Source organism: Juglans regia, chromosome 12, assembly GCF_001411555.2.
Source record: "Juglans regia cultivar Chandler chromosome 12, Walnut 2.0, whole genome shotgun sequence".
Classification (NCBI taxonomy): domain Eukaryota; kingdom Viridiplantae; phylum Streptophyta; class Magnoliopsida; order Fagales; family Juglandaceae; genus Juglans; species Juglans regia.
Window position 1 is genome coordinate 27,956,995 of NC_049912.1, and position 17,625 is coordinate 27,974,619.

The window sequence follows — 17,625 nt, forward strand, 5'->3', positions numbered from 1 at the left end:
TTCTTTCCGGGGCACGTTATTCACTGCAAGACCGAAAATATAGTAAAAAAGGTGAACGTAAAGGAGCCCATGATATTATCATGTTCGTCCAATTTGAAGTAGACAACACTACAGTATTGTACGTGATTCGCGTTCCGCCGAATGAAGCTTGAAAAGTTTGCCAATTTCACATTGACAATTACCCCGTTAATTCAATCTAGTTGATAAAGATGCAAAAAAACCATTCATTTTCACATTGTACAGTATATAGTCGTTGCATATTATAAATAAAAACATTATTACTTGCCTTTGAAGATCAATCTCTTCGCAAATGGACGCTTCTTTTGTAAATAAGGTCATGATCGTGATCTTCCTTTGGTTTATAGCTCTCACTTTTTGCCCATCGGCCGCTTGGGTTGAAGCTGGATGCAGCAAAGAACAGAACAGAGCTCTGTTGGAGATCAGAAACTCTACACATGGTCTAGCATTCGACGATTTTGACGGGAGTCATTGTTGTCATTCACGTCATAGTATCAGGTGTGACAAAGATGGGAAAGTTACCAGAATCGTTCTAAACATGGACCACATGAAGGTGCCGTCAATCCCATGGTCTCCGAATGTGACTTTCTTCACATTATTCAATGAACTGGAGGTTCTTGATCTTAGCAGCATGAATATGGGAGGAGAGCTTCAAGGTGAGAACCCTAACCCCATTTTGTCCATCCTGAACATATGTGAGTAAAAAGGTTTTGGCTAACTCGCCATAACCATATGCTACGCATTCATTATATAATGAGTGAAATACATCTTGCAGAATATATATTTATTTGATGTGATATGTCTGATTAAAATTAATATATCACGTAAAATTATTTAAATTTTTTTTGAAGTATAATTTTCTAATTGTATTTGTGGGCTTAAAATTCGTCATTTGAATAAGGTGGCTGCTTGTGGTCTTCGGTTTGTTTTATTTTTCCTGCTACATTAGTCAAAATCAATTATTCTAAATTGCTTGGCAGAAATATTTACTCGTTATTTACTCCTATCTCTGATTTATTTTTTTATTTAATTATTTGTCTTCGAAGCATATTGCGAAGAACACTACTAGACTCACTTGTCAAACTAACTTCGCTGCAGCTTTTTGTGTACTGAAGCGAGTAAAATATCTAAGGAAGTTGTACCTTGGGAATAATGCATTGGAAGGCAATATTCCCTCTTGTCTTGAGAGGTTTGAAAACCTTGAAATTCTTGATCTATCGCATAATCGCTTGCAGGGTCATCTACCTTCGATTTTCTCTAACCAGAGTAAGATTACGAAATTTAAGGTTTCTGGTAATCGATTAGAAGGGGTGTTGTCATTTTCCATATTTGCCAACGCTTCTAGTCTTGACTACCTCGATCTTTCAAACAAGAAGTTGGAAGTTGAAACAGAGTCTCCCTCCTGGGTGCCCACCTTTCAGCTAAGTTTTCTGTACTTGGCAGGCTGCAGCCTCAACAAGAAGAATGGTCACGTTGTCCCAGCCTTCATATCCAACCAATATTTATTGCATTTGCTAGACTTGTCTGACAACTCATTAGAAGGAAGCATACCTTGTCAACTACTTTTCAACATGAATATCACAGTTTTGTCCTTGAGTCGCAACAAAATCGATGCTTCTTTCCTTGACTGCTCTGCTAATGGAACTTCACCACTTGAGTGGTTGGACATATCTGATAATCATGTGAAAGGCTCTCTTCCAGGAAAAATTGGATATCTTCATCCACAACTGCGTCTTGTTGACATGTCCTCAAATGCATTAGAAGGCAACATTCCTTGGTCCTTTGGTTATCCGCCTCTCGAATTTTTGGACCTTTCTCATAACATGCTCTCAGGAACAATACCGCAGAGTTTGACTAGAACTGGCACGCAACTCATGTTTCTAGATTTATCAAACAACAAATTGCAAGGACAAATGCTCCCAAAGGATGCGAACATCACAAGGTTGAGGATCTTACATCTAAGTGGCAATCACTTCGAAGGAGTAATCTCTCCCAGCATATCAAACTGTCCATCTTTAATAATCCTAGAGGTTAGAGACAATGACTTGTCCGGTAATATTCCAAGAGTGGTTGTATGATCATTCTCACTTGGTTTCACTTATTTTAAGTGGAAATCACTTGGAAGGTCACCTACCTCGAAGACTGTGTCGGATGAAAACATTGCAAGTTTTTGACGTCTCTCACAATCGTCTTTCAGGAGGTATTCCCTCCTGCCTTGATAACATTACTTTCTGGAACAAGAGTTCTCCAAGCCTTACTTACTGGAATAACTTTGCCAAAAAACTTCATTTACGGTTTCCCTACGACCTATTTGGAGATGATTATATGCCTTTCCTAACATCAGTAGCTCAATTGTCTTTGTTCATAAAAAATAGGTTACATACTTTCAAAGGTAGCCCTCTCTTGATGATGACCGCAATTGACCTGTCATCTAACCAGTTGACAGGTAGCATTCCTTTTGAAATGGGAGAACTGTCACAGCTTCGGTTCTTGAACTTGTCGAATAACTCTCTAACAGGTTCCATTCCAATCTCTTTTCAAAACTTGACAAGCATGGAGAGTTTGGATCTTTCTCACAACAAGTTGAGTGGGAGAATCCCTTCTGAATTGGTTGGACTCACTTCTTTATCTGTATTTAGTGTTGCTTACAACAATCTGTCAGGAAGAATCCCATTTGAGCATCAATTCTCAACTTTCACAAGCCAATGTTACGAGGGTAATCCGGAACTCTTTGGAAACCCGCTGCCAAGGGCAACAAAAGGGCAACAAATCAAGGATGAAAAAGAAGGAATTAAAATGATTGATCAGCCTTTCTTCTTCTACGCATTTGTAACTGTGCCGTATGCACTCGGGTTGTGGGCTTTCTTTGGGATCCTAATCATTAAAAAGAACTGGAGGCACAAGTATTTCAGAGCCGTGGACGGATATATTGAGTCTTTGTTTGAGTTACTCTCTAAGTATAAATGATTACCAGATCAATTACGTACGCAGTGTTGGTGATTTTATGAAATATCTGTATTTTAAAGTATCGCTTATCTTCAATAAAGATGGAGTACTTCAGGTTATATTGAGTCTTTGTTTGAGATGTCGGGCTTTTATTTGGAGTAATGCCATATTCCACAGATTAAATAATCATGGCAATGGCCTTGACCCAAATCACATGGCTGTACTCGGCCTTCCTTAAGGCCCGAGATAATAATAACTCCTGGACTCTTAATTACTTGCAATAAGTCTCAAGTGCAATTTTCCTATCAAATTTTTTTTTCCCAATTTATTTGTTGAATCCATATCACTGTTATACACATCACTTATTTTTTCAAAAACTAAATATTAAATAAAATCTCATAAAATGGGTACGGTTAAGCTATTTCTTAACAATAACATTAATTATATCAATAATCTTACCCAACCCATGACACTCGTCCACTTTTTCATTAGAATTATCCAAAACTAAAAAGCTAGTTTGGAAATACTCAACTATTATCATTTTTATTTTTCAAATGTCATTTAAATATAAAATACTTTTCAATTTTCAATTTTTTCTTCTAATTATTATCGAATAATTATAATTTTCTCAAATTTTTAAATAAAACACAAAAAATTATTCAACTTTTTCATATTATGTAACAAAACTTATATTAAAAAATTATATCATAAAAATATTTTTAACTTTATAATATTTTTATTCAATATTTTTCCTATCATTTCCCAAAACACATGGATAGTGAGTTGAGATGAGATGAAAGTTAAAAGTTTTAATAAAATATTGTTAAAATATTATTTTTAATATTATTTTTGTTTTAAAATTTGAAAAATTTGAATTGTTTATTGTATTTTGTGTATGAGTTTGAAAAAGTTGTAATGATTAGATGAAATGAGACAATATGAGTTGAGAGACTCCCTCAATCCAAACAATCCCTAAATCATCTTAACTTAAACCATTTCACTATTATTTATAGATATTTTGAGATATTTGAAGTGTTCAAATGAGGCCAGACTCTATTTGTATGCTAAGAATATATCAAATGATCTGAGTTTATCTGTGAATAGTATAGAATTAAGATATTTGAGTGAGTTTTGTAGATTCCATTGACTTGTATTTGAATGTATGAAGTAGGTTGAGATATATTTTAAATTTTTAAAAATTGAAAAAATAGTGAGTCTCCTTAATGATTAGTTTGTTGTTGATGTTGACATGTTATAATGAAATAATAATAAAATTCTCAGCAATGAACATTACTTATTTCAGATGAAGGATGAAAAAAAGTAAGATTATCTCATATGAAATAAGTCGTGTGTTTGGATTGAGAGTATACACATACGTACGAAACTATGTTACATGATTTGAAATTACCTTAACACCCAAACAGGTCTAGAATCCAAGTTTTCAAGTCTTATTATAGAAAAATAATAAAAATATCACTTTTTAATAAGTAATACTACATGCAATCGTGGAGTATGTAAGTACCGAATAACTGCTTTGAAAAATAATATGGTCCATTATTAAAAAATTAATTTTTTTCATGTAGATTTCGTATATATTCATTTTTTTAAAATGATTATACGGCACTTGCGTACTTACAATTGTAATTATCATTTATTCTTTTTAATATTTATGCTAGCTTTGATTATAACATTACATATCATTGTCAGCACCATAAGAGAAATATTTTGAGTAGAGATTAAAATTTAATTCATTAAGGCATCGTTTGTTGTTACAACTCTTATCAATTTGTCTCATCTTATCTAATCATTATAATTTTTTAAATTTATATACAAAATAAAATAAATAATTTAACTTTTTTAAATTTTAAAATAAAAATAATATTAAAAAATATATTTTAATAATATTTTATTTAATTTTTAATTTTAATTTTAATTTATTTTATCTCATATCATCTTATATATAAAAATAAAGAAGGTCTAAATTTAAGTTTACAATAATAATAATAATAACAATAATAATAATAATAATAATAACAATGTGATAAAGATACAATGTTTAGTGACTTTCTGCGGTTCGTTTATTCCTTTATTTATTATTAAAAAATGATAGTATGTCCGAATTCCGATGCATTTGAACAAGTATGTGATCAAGGAACCCATGTGATTAGAAGAGGAAAAGGAAAAGGAAAAGGAAATGGTGAGGAACCGTGCCTATGGTAGTCTTTTTGTGAATATACTTTTATGATACTCTTTTATGGTACTATTTGTGAATATGCTTTATGATAGTCTTTTTCTTCCGGTTTGGATTTTCTTAGATTTGTTGCATTTTGACAAACAGTTGACATGCGCCTCACCATAACGTTTTCCTTTCTCCGTTTTATTGGGACGATGCGAAACTATGTCCAAAATGTTAGCATGTGGCCCTCACGCATTGTTTGTTGCCACACATGGTCTTCACGCGCCTCCGCACTCCAACAGCTCGGCCGACTACACGCGTCGCTCCAGCAGACTCGCCACCCTCCAATCCTTCAGATTGGCCAGACCCCTCCTCCATTCCACCGATGCGTGGTTCTCACATGCCACTCCAAATGTGTGGGTTGACTGTTCTTCTGTTGCAAATCTGCCCTTCTCCTGCCTGTTTATCTAGATTATTATTTTTTCTAACTAGTGATCTTGTGAGATAGACTAAGGACCTTACTAACAAATACCTCAATACTTTCAACTACAGTACATCTGCTTACACCGCTTCTAGCAATGGTTTATCCTTCAAAATATCTTTTAAGAAGGTTCTCTCTTAGTAGAACTTGGGTAGAAACTAAGAAATTAGTCTCAGAACTCGTTTATTTTTTTCACCACATATGCACTGTGGTTGTTTTGGGATATTTTGTTGGAGAACCTCACCCCTCTAACATGTATTATTTTTTATTTTAATGAAATTTACTTGCTTAGAAAAAAAAAAAAACCCATGCGATCAATAGTGATTGTTTTAAAAACAATTATTATTTATCGTATAAATTTTCATCATTTTTTATTTTATTTTATAATATAATATTATATAATTAAAAATTATTTATTATATTTTAATATGACTTTATGATTTAATATTATATTAGTAGATGATGAAGATGTAGAGAGAATAATAAAAAAAAAAAAAATTGATGAATAGATTTTTTTCTGCCGAGCCTGCTAACGTGATCTACTTCAAGCATACGTGTCAGAACTCAGAAGTCCAAATGGATAACGTGTCAGGACCATTTTTTTCAAAAAATACGTGCCCATCTTTTGACGTCACTGCTTGGAATAAAAAACTAAAAAAGAAAAATTAGTATAGAAAATATATCATTTTTTAATTTCAATGGCCTAGACGATGTTTTCTAACTTTCTCTCCCAATGGTAGCCGTTGGATCCTCCTGTCGGCAACCTCGTAAGTCGGGTTTGATCCACTCTGACTGTCTGACACAGAGTCGGAGACGTGTTGCGGCGACGCAACTCTGATTTTTGTCACCAATAATTATTAAAAAAAGAGAGAGGTAAAATTCAAACTTTTATAGCCTCATTCATTATTCTTTTTGTTTTTTGTGATTAAATTGTAAGATATGTTTTGTATTGAAATTTACGAAGGTGGGTATATGGATTTAAAAAATTTAATGTAATTTATTTTATCTTATTATTATAATTTTTAAAATTTTATATAAAATATAATAAATAATTTAATTTTTTAAAATTTTAAAATAATAATATTAAAAATAATATTATAATAATATATTATTTAATTTTTAACCAATATCTCATCTAATTTTATTAGATAATCAAATCAAATCTTAAATGTGTTTTTGTAATAATTGCTTTTTTTTTTCGTATTTTTTTGAATGAACTATAAAAATATACATATTTATTTGATCAGCCAAAATATCAAATATCAAAATGCTGATTAGACATAGACACGTGCCCAAGACAATAGAGAATGAAACTCATATAAAGATGGATTAAGACGAATTGTTTATATAGTGAAATAAGATAAAATAAAATAAATAAAATAAAATAGTAATAATATTATTATTTAAAAGTAAATAAAATAAAATGAGATTATTTGGTTCATTTATTTGTAGAGATGAGACGAGATTAAAATTAAAAAATTAAATAAAATATTTTTTAATATTATTTTTATTTTCAGATTTAAAAATATTTGAATTGTTTATTTTATTTTGTATTAAAAATTAAAAAAATTATAATGATTAGATGAGATGAGATGAAATATTATCTCAAAACAAACGAGGTCTTAACTATCATACGGGCCATTTCTTGATCAAATTAGATTCAAAATTTTAAAAATATATATTTTTTATTTTTATTTTTCAAATCTTGCAATATCATCTTATCCTATGAACTTTAATAAAAAAGGTAGTAGATTGAAAAGTGATTGTCGGAGATCTCACCTTCATTTACGGAGGAAATCTTCTCTCTCTCAATCAAAAATAAGGAAAAAGGAACTTGACGTTCCCCACTGATCCACTCACTCCCTTGGCAGCCAACTACCACGTGGGAAGGGACACTTCTACACCCCGTTTGGATTGAAATGAGATAGAGTTAAATTTATTTTAAATAAATTAAATAAAATATTATTTTAAATATTATTATTATTTATAAAATTTGAAAAAATTAATTAATTAATTATATTTTATATTAAAAATTTAAAAAATTATAATAATGAGATGAGATGAGATGTCAATCTAAACATCATCGTAATTTTATTAAAGATTTATGTTTATGAATGAGTTTAAACTTTAAAGTTTAAAACTTTTGTCCATGATTTTGTAAAAAGATGGATTTTACTAAAAAAAAAAAATATTTTTTATATTCTGTACGGTGAAATTTACTTTTTATAAAAGAAATATATGAGATTTATTTATTTATGATTTGTACGTATCATTACACTTTATTAAATATAAAATCTAAGTTTGAGAAATATAATAATAATAATAATAATATTATTATTATTTTAGTCATTGACTTAAATTTCCATAGAGAATATGATATACCTTTGGTGGTAAAGTAATCATGGTCTTCCTTTTTCTATCTTTCTACCTCTAAATTAATGAGTAAAAAACACAATGTGATTCGACCAAGAGAATCTTTTCGTAAAATATATGAAATATTCTTCATTTGTCAGTTATACCTTTTAAAAAATTAGTGTATCATACTTTGGCAAGAATTTGCAATCAGGATGTTGAATTGTTCAAACAAGAAATATTAATATAAAAAAAAAAAACTCAATTTAAAATAAAATCGATGTGTATTTTAGAATTAGATGCGGACACAATCCAGACGGTTTGCCAGAATTTTGACCATAGATGCGAACCATGCATTAAAAAATTACCCAGAATTAACCAACTCCATAACCACGCCAAAATATTTTATTATTAATTTTATAAGTCAACTCTGTTTATATAATTGCATTTGAATAGTAAGATTTTCTTAGGTATTATATGATTAATTGTGCAAAAAATAATGATATAATATTGAATAATAATAAATAATAGTAAAAAATAATAATAAAATAATAAATAATAGTGAGTTATTATCAAAATATTTGAGAATACCTTACTATCCAAACTAGTTAGATTTTAGCCACAAAATAATTATATAAAAGTAAATTTATAAACTGACGTGATTTAATGCAGTATGTTAGATTGTAAAATTATTTTTATTATAAGATAGATTTAACGGATAACATAAAATCACGTTAGTTTGTAGATTTATTTTTATATAATATATTTCTATATGTAGTACTTTCATATGACAAATATTGTATTATATCATAAACATGATTTCATTTATAATTTTAAATATCTTTATTATAAAGTTAAAAATAACGTTATAAAATTATGAACACAAAGTTAATAAGTTATTAGATTTATACCATCTTATATAAATTGAGCTGAATTTTTACAAGAGTTCATGTTTTAATAGTAGATCATAATTTTATATTTCTAAATAATTTATTTAATAAATGAATTAAGACAATGAGTGCAGGAATCTTATCCCAAACAGATAATCGAATAATGTTGTTCATTAACCTCCATCTTCGGGACATTGAACAGTGATTAACAAAGTAAAATCAATTCCATTTTCTTATTTTATTTTATAATTTTGTATCCAAAGGCCATTATCATCATTGCATTGTATTGTCGTCAGATCGTATTCCAACCCGGATGCTCCACGGGGAGCTATTTTAATTGCTATTTTCCCTGTTTTAGTGGATCTTTCTCCCTCATGTTCCCGTCGTCTCAGTGTGCTGTATATATTATCCAGTGAACCAAAGGCGGATCGCATCCTCTCCATTTTCTTGCTCTTTTCGGATTCTCAGATCTCTCTCTCTCTCTCTCTCTCTCTCACAAATCCCAAACCCAAGGTTGGTTAATCTCTCTCATTTCTAGACTCATAATAGTAGTAATTAATTGATCATCGTCTTTGATTGATCTACCGTCTACGACTAATATTACTCTCCAATTCCAGTATCCTTTTGGATTCAACACTTTTAGGTCCCTCTGCACTCTGATCTGATCATTCCTTCTATTCTGGCGCTTATACCTGATATTTTCTTCTTTGTTATTTTTATTATTACTTTTAGATTGCTTATCTTTCTCTTTAATTTTAATTTTGGGTTCTGGTGAACGCAGGTGAGAAATGGCAAACACTCATCTACATGGGACGCTTCACGCTACGATCTTTGAGGTGGACGAGATCCGCAGTGGCGGTGGCCCTAGGATCTTCCGCAAGGTATATGTTTATTTTTCTTTTTACTCCTTTTCGACAGAATTTGTAATATATAAGCTAGGATCTGAGTCAATCATTGTGATTTGTATTATTGAGTTTTTTCTCGACGAGCCATGTTTTTGTTTTGTTTAGTTATTTAAGTTATTTTGATACCTATTTGGTATTTAGAGTTATATCATATATGTATATATGTGTATGAACAAATCAAGTATTGGGTTGTTAAGGTTTAATGTAGATATGTCTTTGGGGAAAAAAAATTTATAATCGCGATGATCGGCGATGCAACGATATGAGTCAATTGGAAAAAACACATAAACATAGGACGTAGAGAATATTAAAAGAAACATTTTAAAGATGATTGAATAAGTTTTTTAATCATCTTCTAAAGGGTGCAGCCCAAGTACACTTCGAATATTTGTGTTCTGACTTCTTACGCATAAATCTCACTTGAATTGGACATGTATGCCAAGCATGCACTTGCAAAACGGAAAAATTGTGGAAACAAATGGTTGATGCTAGACGAAAAGCAGATGGTAAATTCAGTGTTTGAGAATGAGAAACTGATTTTGTAGTTTCTAGTCCATGACCATCTGCTTCAATACTTCTTTTCATCAACTCAGATTTGCCCCGATCAATTAGAGCTGTAGCAATGCTTTTAATCATAGGCTGTCAAATCCTACCCCTTCCTTTTGTTTTTTTCTTTATGGATTTTGTTGTGGCACCCAGATTTTGTTAAAGATCGTAGTTCTTATTTTCTTTTCATTTTTTCTTTCTCTTATCAAGGATCTTTCCGTTGCAATTGTTATCATCATCTGCACTGTATGAAGATCCCATCAGCATTTAATATACTACACTCTAACCAATTTTATCATTTGTCTCTGTCGTCAATTTATTTTATCTCTGGAATATGATGCTTGTTTCTGGACTATAGGTGTTCCGATTTGGAAGGCTGTTTTCCTCATTCACAGACTGGCATTTCATTTTCAATTTTCAAAACATTGGTTTATTATTTATCATTTATTTTTTGGCTATTACTAACAGTGTCAATATTATTATTTTTTCCTTTCATTTTGTAATTTAATAGTGAAATTACATTTTGCAGCTTATGGAAGGCATTGAAGAGACTGTTGGTTTTGGCAAAGGGGTTACTAAACTCTATGCAACTATCGATCTAGGAAAAGCTAGAGTTGGCAGGACAAGAATTATAGAAAACGAGCATAAGAACCCCAGGTGGTATGAGTCTTTCCATATTTACTGCGCCCATATGGCTTCAGATGTTATATTCACTGTCAAAGATGATAATCCTATTGGGGCAACCTTAATCGGAAGAGCATATGTACCTGTTGAAGAAATATTGTATGGAGAAGAAGTGGATAAATGGGTTGAAATCTTGGATGAGGAAAAAAACCCTGTACATGGAGGTTCTAAGATTCATGTCAAGCTACAATATTTCGACGTTGCAAAAGACCTTAATTGGTCTCGGGGTATCAGAAGTCCTAAATTTCCTGGAGTACCATACACATTCTTCTCTCAGAGAAAAGGATGTAGGGTTTCTCTGTACCAAGATGCTCACGTACCAGATAACTTTATTCCTAAAATCCCTCTTGCTGGTGGGACATATTATGAGCCCCACAGATGTTGGGAAGATATTTTTGATGCAATCTCTAATGCAAAGCACTTGATCTACATTACTGGATGGTCTGTTTATACTGAAATTTCCTTGGTAAGGGACTCGAGAAGGCCAAAGCCTGGAGGAGACATCATGCTTGGTGAGCTGCTTAAGAAAAAGGCAAGTGAAGGTGTTAGGGTTCTTATGCTTGTTTGGGATGACAGGACTTCTGTCGGTTTACTGAAAAGGGATGGATTGATGGCCACCCATGATGAAGAAACTGAACATTATTTTCAGAACACTGATGTGCACTGTGTCTTATGTCCCCGAAATCCTGATGACGGTGGGAGCATTATTCAGGATTTACAGATCTCTGCCATGTTCACCCATCACCAGAAGATTGTGGTGGTGGACAGTGAGCTGCCTACCGGAGGATCACAGAAGAGGAGAATTGTGAGCTTTGTCGGGGGTCTTGATCTTTGTGATGGGAGATATGACACTGCCTTTCATTCAGTTTTCAGGACATTGGACACTGTGCATCATGATGATTTTCATCAGCCCAATTTTACCGGTGCTTCAATCACAAAAGGTGGTCCAAGGGAACCATGGCATGATATACATTCCCGACTTGAAGGACCCATTGCTTGGGATGTCTTATTTAATTTTGAGCAGAGGTGGAGAAAGCAGGGTGGTAAGGATTTACTTATTCAGCTCAGAGAGCTTGATGATATTCTTATTACCCCATCGCCAGTTACGTTCCCGGATGACCATGAGACATGGAATGTGCAGTTGTTTAGATCCATTGATGGTGGAGCTGCTTTTGGCTTCCCAGAGACACCTGAAGATGCAGCCAGAGCTGGGCTTGTTAGTGGGAAGGATAACATCATTGACCGAAGCATTCAGGATGCTTATATTAATGCTATTAGACGTGCAAAGGATTTCATTTATATTGAAAATCAGTATTTCCTTGGAAGCTCCTTTGCCTGGAGTGCTGATGGTATTAAGCCTGAGGATATTGGTGCCCTGCATCTGATTCCAAAGGAGCTTTCACTTAAGATTGTTAGTAAGATTGAAGCAGGGGAGAGGTTCAGAGTCTATATCGTTGTCCCAATGTGGCCAGAGGGTATCCCAGAGAGTGGATCAGTTCAAGCAATATTAGATTGGCAGAAGAGGACAATGGAGATGATGTATAAAGATATTATTCAGGCTCTGAAAGCCAAGGGCATTGAGGAGGATCCTCGGAACTATTTAACATTTTTCTGCCTTGGAAATCGGGAGGTAAAAAAGCATGGAGAATACGAGCCTTCAGAAAAACCAGAACCTGATTCAGATTACATCAGAGCCCAGGAGGCCAGGCGTTTCATGATCTATGTACATACCAAAATGATGATTGGTAAGATATGCCACCGCTATTAGAACCCTAGTTTAAAAAAAAAAAAAAGTTTGAACGTTAATCAACTCAAAAAGGATTTATTCAACTTCGGTGATGTTTCTTTTGCCTCGATATATATTATGTCATTGAAATGAACTATGTGTTTTTGCAGTCGACGATGAATATATAATCGTTGGATCTGCCAACATCAACCAGAGATCTATGGATGGTGCTAGGGACTCTGAGATTGCAATGGGAGCCTACCAACCATATCATCTGGCCACCAGGCAGCCAGCACGCGGCCAGGTCCATGGTTTCCGTATGGCACTGTGGTACGAGCACCTTGGCATGCTTGATGATTCATTCCTTCAGCCAGAAAGCGAGGAGTGTATCAGGAAGGTGAACCAGGTTGCTGACAAATATTGGGATCTGTATTCAAGGGAGACACTTGAGCATGACCTGCCTGGTCACCTGCTGCGTTACCCTATTGGGGTAGCCAGCGAAGGAGAAATCACAGAGCTACCTGGATTTGAGTTCTTCCCAGACACCAAGGCTCGTGTTCTGGGTGCGAAATCTGACTACATGCCTCCAATCCTTACTACTTAGTGGTATTTCCTTCTTGGTTCATCAAAGTAATAACCTTCTGCACCACCAGAATTTACTGTTATGTTAGTTGTGCAATAAACTCTTTCTTTTCTTTTCTCTTTTTAATCTTGTGATAATCTGCGGAGATTATTTTTCTGTCAGGATTTTTAGAGATGTGGTAATGCTGTGTGCTTTTGATGCTGACGAGTATAGCTTTTGAGTATTGTTTGTTTAGCCCATGAATGCTGCCCCCCTTCCATTTTTCTTTTAATCAAATATTGTCCTAAGTGTTAATATTGAATATTTCTTACCGATTACTAGAAGATAAAATTCATCAATACGTTGCTCCCTCTGTACTCGCTGAAAAGATGATGATTAACCCTATCACTATGTATTATAGAGACACGTTAGCCAGATCTGATATTTAATGGAATAGAAAATGTTTCTTTTAGGTATTTAATGATAGCCTCGTTTTATCACATCAACCCATATGATTGTAATTAAGCATTTTCCTTTAACTTTAATGTGCAACTTCAATCAAACTACCGATACTGCAAATATATGATTAAAAAAAAAAACAATAATCAAGCAAAACAATCCGTGCTAGATTAGTTCAAATCTTACTAATACCAACGATCAATTTAATACGTCAATCAGTTCCTTTCTATTGAAATATTACAAGTAAACATATAATTTTGTCACATTAGACAGACAGATGACCCACAAAATGGTTAGGTTTTACACTTTTTTTTTTCCTTAGTATTAATGACTGAACCACTACACAGTAATCAAAAGAATACAAAAAGAAGTAGGAACTTGGCGACTTGCTAGTTAGTTGAATAATTGTACTCTCTCCGACCAAGATGCTATCCTATTTCCTTGGTAATACGAGTCGAGCAAACGACTCCTCTGTTCATAGGACGGGGGGACCTGCCAGAGTCCGGTTCCCACTCGTTTTCTAAACTCTCAAAATCTTGACCAGGAGGCAGGAGGGGTCCCTTCTCATCCTATCCTCTCCTCTCTCTAGAAGCCCCCCCAAGTTGACTGCAGAGCTCAGTCCTCCCCCCGAAAAAAAAAGATTCCCCAGTTTTGGCCTGCACATGCACTGCCCCAGAACAAAACCCCTACCAAAACCACCAAATTCTTCCTCCTTTCCCTTTCCTTTCCTCTCTGATGCCAAAGAGCACCAGAGAAATCCGGATGTTCTTGCCTTTTAATTTAACAACTCCCACATCCCTTTTTCTTCCCATTTTCTTTAATTATCTGCTAAACTCCCCCCCCACCCTTCCCTTTTTCTGATTAAACTATACAAACACAACCTCTCTTTCTCTATTTAGTAGTCCTCCCTGTTCACTTCTCTTCGAACCCACAAACAGGAACTTCCTTGGGCTCTGATATTTTCTTTCTTGATCTTCTTTGAGGTTTTGTTTCGCCATGTCTTCCATATCACAGGGTTTGGTCTTGGCCACAGCCATGGTTATCTCTAGCACCGCTCTCTTTCTTGCTTATTGTAGGCAAAAATCTTTCACACCAACCCAACTTTCGGATACTCAAAATTCCCAGCAGCCGGAAAAGCAAGTAGTTCTACGCTCTTGCTTATATTCAGGTACGTATGGGTTCCTTAATTATCTTTTTTCTTGTTCCGATCCGGGATGCTTGGGTTGTGCAGCTCTCTAACACATCCAATCATTTTTGTTGGTAAATGACTCTGTGTTTTCTCTTTGTTACTGCTGTAGACGAAAGGAGAAGGGATAAAAAGAAGAAGAAGAAAGTGCAATTTGCTGAAAATGCGAAGGATCCGAGTGGGAATGGCGAGGAATACAGGAAGGAGCACATGAAACGGAGCGAAGTTGAAATGGGTTGCAGAAGCGAGCTCCGGAGAATGAGTGGAATGCCGGACAATCGGGTTGCATTGTACAATGGGATTCTCAAGGAGCGTGTGCAAAAAATGCAGTGCTCATATTGAGGAGTTGTAATATTCTTGGCTTTTCTGGGTTTGCTCAGAAGAAGAAAAATCTTGTATTTCTCGTTTCTGTGGTTGGAAATACTTGGCTCTGCTTCATCAAATTCATGTTCAAAATTTGACGCCAATTACGTATTTTTCGTAAATTTAAAATCTTCCTATTTATAATTCTATATTGAATTAATCATTAATTCATTAAAATAATAATATACTATTTTTTTCTTAATAATAATATTTTTAATTTTTTTTATATTTTATATTTTATAATTATACTAATTATATAAATATTAATAAATTAATTTAATACTTAAATTATTTTTTTTCAACTAATTTTTTTCCTCAACTTAATTACCCACCTCATATTTACGTGGCTCCCTCATAAGTGCATCATTTCATTTGTCCAGAGGTAAAATAGAAAGAATCTTAATTAATAATAATGTGAGGAAAAATTAAAATTTTATTACGTGTAGTGTAAAAGTTGTGATTGATTTTAGATTACTATAAATAGAGAACGTACCAAACAAAATTATAAAACGATTAAAATCAATATTTGGTTATGGGCTGACTTTATAGAAAGTCTGCATCAGAAATTATTCGAACCGTATAACAAAGTGAGAGATGAAGCCTATAATAAGAAATAATATTATAATAATATTAAAAAATAATATTTTATTCAATTTTTATCTTAATTCAACTCAATTCTGTTGAACATTCAAACGCTATCCAATACTCTCCTAATAGTCAATTTTGTTCTTAAGTTAGTTTACTCGAATTGTGGTGGAAATAATTTTGAAAGTAATAATAATTTATTAAAGCAGGTCATTTTCTAATAAAATTTGGGTTATTTAAGAAAAGGAATTTATGAAAGTGAAACTCATGTATTGCCACATAACACTAAAAAAAGAAACATCGGGTCAAATTTCCATTCAATTCGATTTGAACACCTAAAATTTATATTTGACTATTACTATTTGAAAACATCTACATCACATATTATTTATATGACATAATTAAATTTAGCAGATAAATTTTAAAATTTAAATTGTATAAATCAAATCTTACTGCTTAAATAATATAAATGATGTACTTTACACACTAATTAAAAAATAAGATGACTTTTCATATTTTAGAATGGAATGATCAACCTGAAAACATGAGATGCTTCTTGAAGGTTAGCCATCTCCTTCTCTCTCCAAAAAAAGTTTTCTCTTGTTTTCGTAAATCCATTATTGCTTCTAGGACTTCAATCCGTTCATTGTGAGAGGGGGTTGGAGATCTCCCTCCCTCGCCAGCCTCAATCTTGGCCTAGGCCTTTTTTTTTTTTTTTTTTACTCGTTAACACCAAAGCTAGTCGATTTGCTGCTTTCCGACAAGCAAGGTCTGACACGCGCCCCACCATTAGCCTCCCCATGCGCCGATCTTCAAGACGACAAAAGAAATCTGTCCATACAAGTAGCGTGTAAACCTCATGCGCGGTTTATGCACTGCATGAGTTTCACTTTTCACTCTGCTCAGGGAAGTTTCCTGCTACCACACGTGGCACCAACGGGATCAGCAGAATCAAATCTTCCTGTTCCAACCTTCCACTCCTTTCCAAGTGTGGTGCATGTACTGCACGTGCCGCCACAACCAGTGGTAGCCCCTTGCCCGCGATTTGTCTTAGTTCCTGATTGTTTTTCTATGTTCTCGTTTTTTATAATTAAGAATCGAGTGAAAGTGGATGAAGTTCATTCCAACCAATCCAAACCAACACGTTGCAGCACACAACTCTTTACTAAGGCTTCTAGCTGCATCTTTATAGTCTGTTCAGCAAATTATTTAAAAATCGTTACCAAGCAGTCTTCCCTTGTAGAAAATGGGTGTGAGCCATTCATTTGGCTCCAAAAGTCGTATTTTCTTTTTATTTTTTGTGTTGTAATATGTTAATTTTGGGAAGATTATAAAGAATTCCCATTCTAAACTTGTATATTGTAACGGTTAATTTATTTATAAATATTTTATTTTGCTAAAAAAAAAAAAAACTGAAAACATCCCTCATTATTTTTTAGAACAGTCGGATTTTCTCAATTATTGATTGGGGTCCAATTATTCGTCGGGGTTGACGCATAGAAGTATAGAACACGTGAAAGAAAAAGGTAACCCTCCATTACGTGGAAACTGGTTAAAGAATACAAAAAGTGAGCCACTTTCAGAAAGAAAAAGCCATGCACGAGTGATTTTCTCGGAAGTTTGAATTCATATTGAAAAAGAAGTAGGTGGGTGCATACACGCTTACGCTTACGTGAAAGGTTAAAATGCAACTTTCAATTAAATGAGATTAATTGTGGCGAGCATATTCGGTAACTACAAGCAAGC

General features: G+C 33.4%; 3 protein-coding genes across 3 annotated transcripts; all 3 read left to right on the forward strand.

Annotated features, from left to right (window-relative positions):
• Window positions 1-310: 310 nt before the first annotated feature.
• On the forward strand, window positions 311-2,985 carry LOC109013937 (receptor-like protein 15). The gene is made up of 3 exons (XM_035683800.1): window positions 311-674; window positions 1,117-2,070; window positions 2,216-2,985. Exons 1-3 carry the CDS (start codon window positions 311-313, stop codon window positions 2,983-2,985), a joined length of 2,088 nt encoding a protein of 695 aa, XP_035539693.1.
• Window positions 2,986-9,148: 6,163 nt separating this feature from the next.
• LOC109013902 (phospholipase D alpha 1) lies at window positions 9,149-13,570 on the forward strand. The gene is made up of 4 exons (XM_018996162.2): window positions 9,149-9,376; window positions 9,645-9,744; window positions 10,844-12,743; window positions 12,895-13,570. Exons 2-4 carry the CDS (start codon window positions 9,652-9,654, stop codon window positions 13,326-13,328), a joined length of 2,427 nt encoding a protein of 808 aa, XP_018851707.1. The 5' UTR covers window positions 9,149-9,376; window positions 9,645-9,651; the 3' UTR covers window positions 13,329-13,570.
• Window positions 13,571-13,966: 396 nt separating this feature from the next.
• Window positions 13,967-15,374, forward strand: LOC109013903. The gene is made up of 2 exons (XM_018996163.2): window positions 13,967-14,913; window positions 15,044-15,374. The coding sequence occupies exons 1-2, from the start codon at window positions 14,742-14,744 to the stop codon at window positions 15,271-15,273; spliced, it is 402 nt and encodes a 133-aa protein (XP_018851708.1). The 5' UTR covers window positions 13,967-14,741; the 3' UTR covers window positions 15,274-15,374.
• The last annotated feature ends 2,251 nt before the right edge of the window (window positions 15,375-17,625 follow it).

Excerpts from the sequence above, each read along its gene's own strand:
- LOC109013937 (XM_035683800.1), top strand. The coding sequence starts at position 311 with ATGGACGCTTCTTTTGTAAATAAGGTCATGATCGTGATCTTCCTTTGG. Across the intron at positions 675-1,116 it reads TATGGGAGGAGAGCTTCAAG|CTTTTTGTGTACTGAAGCGA; the intron begins GTGAGAACCCTA and ends ACTTCGCTGCAG. Across the intron at positions 2,071-2,215 it reads TAGAGACAATGACTTGTCCG|GAGGTATTCCCTCCTGCCTT; the intron begins GTAATATTCCAA and ends ATCGTCTTTCAG.
- LOC109013902 (XM_018996162.2), top strand. The coding sequence starts at position 9,652 with ATGGCAAACACTCATCTACATGGGACGCTTCACGCTACGATCTTTGAG. Across the intron at positions 9,745-10,843 it reads GCCCTAGGATCTTCCGCAAG|CTTATGGAAGGCATTGAAGA; the intron begins GTATATGTTTAT and ends TACATTTTGCAG. Across the intron at positions 12,744-12,894 it reads ACATACCAAAATGATGATTG|TCGACGATGAATATATAATC; the intron begins GTAAGATATGCC and ends GTGTTTTTGCAG.
- LOC109013903 (XM_018996163.2), top strand. The coding sequence starts at position 14,742 with ATGTCTTCCATATCACAGGGTTTGGTCTTGGCCACAGCCATGGTTATC. Across the intron at positions 14,914-15,043 it reads ACGCTCTTGCTTATATTCAG|ACGAAAGGAGAAGGGATAAA; the intron begins GTACGTATGGGT and ends TTACTGCTGTAG.